Genomic DNA, 6,419 nt, shown 5'->3' on the forward strand with positions numbered 1-6,419 from the left:
AAGCAAACGAGTCGAACACGAACACACTTTTTGAGCTCGAAATATAAACAAGCCGAACACGAGCTGAGCATGGCTTGTTTACACCCCTACATGGGAGCTCACATTGCTACCAACAGGTAAAAATGCAGTCTGGTGCAGATAGGTATTCCCATGGAAGTGGACCTTAGAAGGAAAGAGTGATCACTACAAAGCACGGTTGGTGGTGAAAGGGTATATCATGCATATGGCATCGAATATGATAAGACATTTTCATTAGTGGCAAAGACGAGCAGAATCATGACACTCGTCTCTCTAGCTATGAATGGTTGATGGGGCTTGCACCAACTAGATGTGAAGAATGTGTTTCTTCATGGGGATCTACTACAAGATGTATACATAGAGATACCTCCAGGCTTCAACACGAACCGAACAGTGGCAAGCTATATAAATTGAGAAAGTCAGTTTACGGTTTGAAACAGTCTCCTTAAGCTTGGTTTGACAGGTTCAGGAACGCAATGGTAGGCATGGGCTATCAACATATCATTGCTGGCCACAACGTTCTTTTCATGGCATGATGGTCACATTACTATTCTTGTTGTATATGTGGATGATATGATTGTCACTGGAGATAATGAGATATAGATTGCTTGATTGAAGGCAAGTTTGGGCAAAGAGTTTGAGATGAAAGACCTGGGCAACTTAGATACTTTCTTAGAATTGAGGTGGCTCGTAGAGTGGAGGGGATTGTTATATCTCAGAGGAAGTATGTGATAGACTTTCTCACAAAGACATACATGTTGGGATGCAAACTTAGAGTTTCACCAATTGATCAGGAGGGGAAAGTTAAGCGCAGAGACAGGGGATTCAATTGATCACGAGAGGTATTAGAGTTTGGTAGGTTATCTCATTTATCTGAGTCACACTCGTCCCAACATATCATTTGCAGTAAGTGTGGTGAATCACTACAGACATGATCCAAGAAAGGGTCACATGGATGCAACATATCAAATTCTGAAATATCTGAAGAGTGCTACAGGAAAAAGGTTATTCTTCAGGAAGAATGGGCATGTAAGCATTGAAGGCTATTGTGACTGTAATTGGGCATGTTGTATGAATGACAGGAGGTTCAAATTTGGTTAATACATATTCGTAGGGGACAACTTGGTCTCTTGGAAGAGCAAGAAGCAGTCAGTAGTAGCGAGGTCAACAATAAAGGCAGAGTATAGGGCATGGCCTTGGGAGTTCCTGAGATGATGTGACTGAGAGCCTTGTTGGTAGAGCACAAGATGGACCAAGGAGCTCAAATGAACTTTTGGTGCGACAATAATTTAGTGATCAGGATCGCCAACAACCCTGAGCGACATGATAGAGCCGAACATGTGGAGATTGATAGGTTCTTCATCAAGGAAAAGCTAAATAACGGGCCATTAAGCTAAGTCATGTAACAACTAGAGAGCAAGTGGCTCACTGCTTCACCAAAGGACTTAGCTCATTAGATTTGTCTAGGTTATGTGACAAGATGGGTTTATTAAATATCTTTTGTCTATCTCGAAGGGGAGTGTGTATCTAAAGTCGGTTCCTATTTGTAAACAGAAGAAGTCTAAGGATTTATTTGTAAATATTGTAAGGCCTATAGAGACCCAAGCCACTAATGAAATGGAGATGTTTTCAAGAGCACCTAATTCTTTAATTTGGTAAGTCCTTTCTTGCACCAATTCTATTATTGCTTAGTTTTTTAGTTTGATAATTTATCCAGTTAAAATTTGAATTTTACTTCAGATGTATGAACTTTCAATTGCGTCAAAAAGTTATTAGTACTATCCTTTGGTAATTGCTTGGATACTTAATTTATAAATAAGCAAATTTGTATTTGCCCAATAAGATAGCTAAAATATTGGAATATTTGCCATCTGTACGATTCAATCTCTTTTGCAAACATTTATGTTTTTTATGCAAAATTTTTCTTTTTGCTGATTAGAAGTTGGAGGTTTGCTTTATTATAATATGTCACTAAACCTTCTTAACTCCTACAGAATTATATGGCCAACAACATTTTTTAAACTTGAAAATCAAATCAAATTGGAAAAAAAATGAGTTGATCATTATAAATTCAATTTGAGATGCATTATTGTATAAACGGATCGGTCAAACCAAATCAAACACAGTTGTGATTGTTGTAAGAAAAGTATATTTTTCTTGAAATTGTTTGGGTACCATTGATTTTTTCTTCTAAAAAGGGGAACATCAATTTTCTTGTAGCAATTACCCTTTAGCAGTTTTAATTGTAAAAACTCATTATTATTGCAAAATATTGGAAAACATCTAAAAAGTTATAGCTGACTAGAAGTGTAGCAGTTACTTGGAAAACTACGCTGTGAAAAAAACTACTTTAAATGGACACATTAAACAAACATAATTTTAAAATAAAATAGAAAAAAATAAAAAACAAACAGCAAAAATGATCCCAAACAATCCCTTGTCTGGAAAAAATTGTGTTCATCGTCCGTATGCGAGCTACGTACGGATGACGGATGCGGTACACCGGCGAAAATAAAACACCACACCGGTGTATCGTGTATCGCGTCCATCTTACATAGCTCGCGTTTTCTCGTGTATGGAGTGTTTTTTTAAATAATCTTATTTTAAATAATATTGTCTTTTTTTTTATTCGAACACTTAACCAAGAAAATAATTTCATTTTTGCCCATTCGAACTTTCACAAATTTTCTCAATCTGATCCTAAATCAAGCTTTCCATGACTGATACAATGGTTTCCCATGATCTACAGCTGCTGCTGGACTTGGCTTCCTGCAGTTTTGCAATCTTAACAGTTTGAGAACACTGTTCGTGTTGGGCTTATCCATGTTTCTTGGCTTATCGATATCGCAATATTTCAAGGATTTTCAATTAGCCTACGGGTATGGCCCTGTGCATACCCGAACTAAAGCGGTATGTGAATATATAAGGGCGTTTACATTCACACCACATAATTCTTATGTATTTACATATCTAACATCCAAACTTTCACATTTACATGCATTACACTTCAATCTGTAAAATTACATAAAAAATATCATTACGACCTACCTTTTTTAAAGTGAAATTTATATTTTCATTCATAGGTTAAAAATGTAAATGTAAAGCGAAACTTACACATACAGCCTCACATTTACATGCATAATACTTCAATCTTTAAAATTACATCAAAAATATCATTATGCCCGACTTTTTAAAAGTGAAATATATCTTTTCATTTATAGGTTACGACATCTAAGTGATATAAATGTAAAATGAAACTTTCACATATAGCACACATTTTTTATGTATTTACATCTCACATCTAAACTTTCATTTTTACTTTAAATTTATGCATGAAAATATGTATTTCACTTTCAAAGAGTAGTAATAAACTTTCTTTTTATGTTTTGAGTTTTACATGTATAAACATGAAAGTTTGGGTGGGAGATATGTAAATACATAAGAATTGTTTGCTATGTATGCAAATATCCCGAATGTTACTTACCAAACTTTAGGTATTAGATATGTATATACATAAGAATTATGTATCATGTACGCAAATATCCTATGGTCGAACTGAAAATCTTTCATTCGTGCCTTTGCAGTTTAACGACATGATAGACGTGATATTTTCCTCGCCGGCGACCGTCGCCACCATCATAGCGTATTTCTTGGACAGCACTCTCTTGCGGAATAACGCGCAAGCACGGAGGGACCGCGGCTGGCATTGGTGGAAGAAGTTCAGATCTTACAAAACGGATAGAAGAAGTGAAGAATTCTATGCCCTTCCTTACAACCTCGACAAGTTCTTCCCTTCTCTCTAAAATCTCAAATCAACAAACAATGAAATATAAAAGTTGTTCAAAGCTATATGAAGCATTCTGATGAAGAAATTATTATACACCTCATATTGCAGCATTTTGATTTATGGGTTTAGGTGATAGCAGTAAATATTAATATACTTCAGCTGAAACATTACAGGCATTATATATATTAGGGGAAGGATTGTTATGTTATTTGTAAATAATACACTTGTTGCTGTGTTATGTTTGGTATGCTTCTAATTGTTTGTGAAAGTGGCTTAATTATATGATTAATGTGAAAAATAATTTTTAGATACCATAGAGTTTATGTGGTCACGCATGGGTTTAAGAAATAAAAGAAAATGCTATGTTATAGGTTGCACAGTACAGAGTATGGGTGGACTTGTTGACTAGATCATTGGTGTGAGCGCCGTGTGGCCAATCATTGATGGACTTAAATTCTTTTTCTTCTGTCTCAAAAGAACAATTCGCCGAGCTTGGTAGGATAACTCAACTAGTATTGAGCGAGCTCGATTGGAGGAGCTCACCTGGAGGCTCGGTCGGAGGAATTAGCTTGAATGCTAACGAACTTCAGAGATGTTCGTGGGGGGTCCTTCCAAGCAGCGAGAAGTTTGACAACGACTTGACGGTGGTCAATGGTGGTGGTGTTGAACTTCAGTTCATTCTCAAAGCTTCAAACTCTTCCTTATATCTCAAACTCTCCTCCCCCTCATGAGATGGGTGGGGTTCTATTTATAATATTTTGGGTGCAATTAATACAGAAATATGAACCACTTTAGTCGAATGATCCGAAGAGCTTTCTTCGATCAGACGGTGTTTGATGGACATTTGATTGCCTTAATGATGTCGGAATTGTGCGATCTTGGGCTCGTTAGATTTGTCTCGTTGATGTCGGAATAAGCTTACCAAATCGACATTTGTTCAACCTTCCAAATACACTCAGAAAGCTTGATTTGATTTGAATTAGAGCAATTTTCATATCATTCGGTCTGTCTCGTTGAACCGGTCAGTTTGACTGTAAGTTTGTTGAAATTGAAGCTCTAACTGATTTTTAATTGAAGTTTGAATATTCTTTCCTAAACTTGTTCCTTCAAGATTCGTGTGATACCTCAAGATTCGTGCAAATATTGAAATTCTGTTGGTGGCGTTTAAAAATATCTCCTAAATACTATTTTGCAGTGGAAGCACACAACTCTCTTTTGACAGTTCTAAAGAGAGCAATAGATTCATCAAGGGGAAATAAAACTAACACCGCAAATCGAGGCACCTCTTATGCAAAGGTTGGAATTTTATTAGAAACGCTAAAGTTATGCATGCTCATCTGAGATCACTCCTATGATGGGCGTGAAACTAACAATGAAGAAGATATCAATAAAATAAAGTTATTTTTCTAAAATATAAAATTATGAAAGAACAAATAAGTCCTCACTTTTCAAATCTCTAACATAGAACTGATTGTGAAAGTCATTAAGTGGAATGAAACCAAACAATTAAAAATTGAGGCGCCTTATGATGTAATTGTTGGAATTTCATTAGAAACGTTGAACTAAAGTGCGCTCATGTGAGAGCACTCTTGGGATGGGTGTGAAACTATCAATGAAAAAGATCTCAAATAAACAAAGTTATTTTTCTAAAATATAAAATTATGAAAGAGCAAATAAGTCTTCACTTTTTAAATCTCCAACTAAGAATTGATTGTGAAACCCATTAAGTAGAATGAAACAAAACTCTTAAAAATCAAGGTTCCTTTTGATGTAATGGTTAGAATTTCATTAAAAACACTAAAGTTAAGAATGCTCATGCGAGAGCACTCCTGGGATAGGTATCCTCCTAAACAAAATGTCTTTGGTTCCAAAGAAAGTCGTCGATCATATAATCATATTATATTGTATGATTGTATTGATTGATATGTAATCTTTTTTTGTATCTTAATTTTATTTGTATTTTTTAATATAATAAGTACTCCTCAAATAAGAGGATGGTTTTGCGCCTGATCATGAAAATTATCTTTACGTCCAAGTTTTCTAACACTAGATCTTGCATTGAAAAGTATGAATAGAGTTTTGACTAATAGGTGAAGAAACCTCATGGATTCCTTCTTTGCACTCGAGGATCAATTAAAAACCAATGAATGATCTTTTTGACATTATGGAGTGGAAGTAGATCTCAAGTCACATTATTCTGTTAGAACTCCCAAATCCTCTATCATAATTATGACTAATTACTTTGATTCTCCTTTACTAACAACTTCCTTAAAAGTGGATGGTTCTTGATCACTATTAGAATATAATATTAAAAACCATAAGCAAACATATGAGAACAAGAGAGATCCGCATAATAAAGAAACTGAGGGCTTGATCTGTCTTTTGACCTAGTGAAAATTAATAACATTGTTTTGTTGTTGAGAAATTAGGGCGAAGAGAAACATAAATCGACACAAATTCAGAAGAAAACACAGAGATTTAAAGAGATTCGGCAAATATGTCTACGTCATCGGGAGCAGAGCGTCGGCTTTTTCTTTTAACTTCCGAAAAATGTTACAAGACCTCTTAGGGTTACAATAGAACAAATATATATATATATATATATATATATATA

The 6,419-nt window shown here is 35.1% G+C and overlaps 1 protein-coding gene across 1 annotated transcript in view; it reads left to right on the top strand.

The window, feature by feature from the left end:
- The window catches only part of LOC110020663 (nucleobase-ascorbate transporter 6-like), a 31,899-nt gene extending 27,827 nt beyond the window's left edge, over nucleotides 1–4,072 (top strand). The window contains exons 12-13 of the mRNA XM_020718841.1: nucleotides 2,768–2,928; nucleotides 3,603–4,072. Of these exons, the coding sequence (XP_020574500.1) occupies nucleotides 2,768–2,928; nucleotides 3,603–3,821 (380 nt within the window). The 3' untranslated portion in view covers nucleotides 3,822–4,072. The remainder of the gene's footprint in view (nucleotides 1–2,767; nucleotides 2,929–3,602) is intronic.
- The last annotated feature ends 2,347 nt before the right edge of the window (nucleotides 4,073–6,419 follow it).

This window comes from Phalaenopsis equestris, unplaced genomic scaffold (assembly GCF_001263595.1).
Source record: "Phalaenopsis equestris unplaced genomic scaffold, ASM126359v1 Scaffold000107, whole genome shotgun sequence".
NCBI lineage: Eukaryota > Viridiplantae > Streptophyta > Magnoliopsida > Asparagales > Orchidaceae > Phalaenopsis > Phalaenopsis equestris.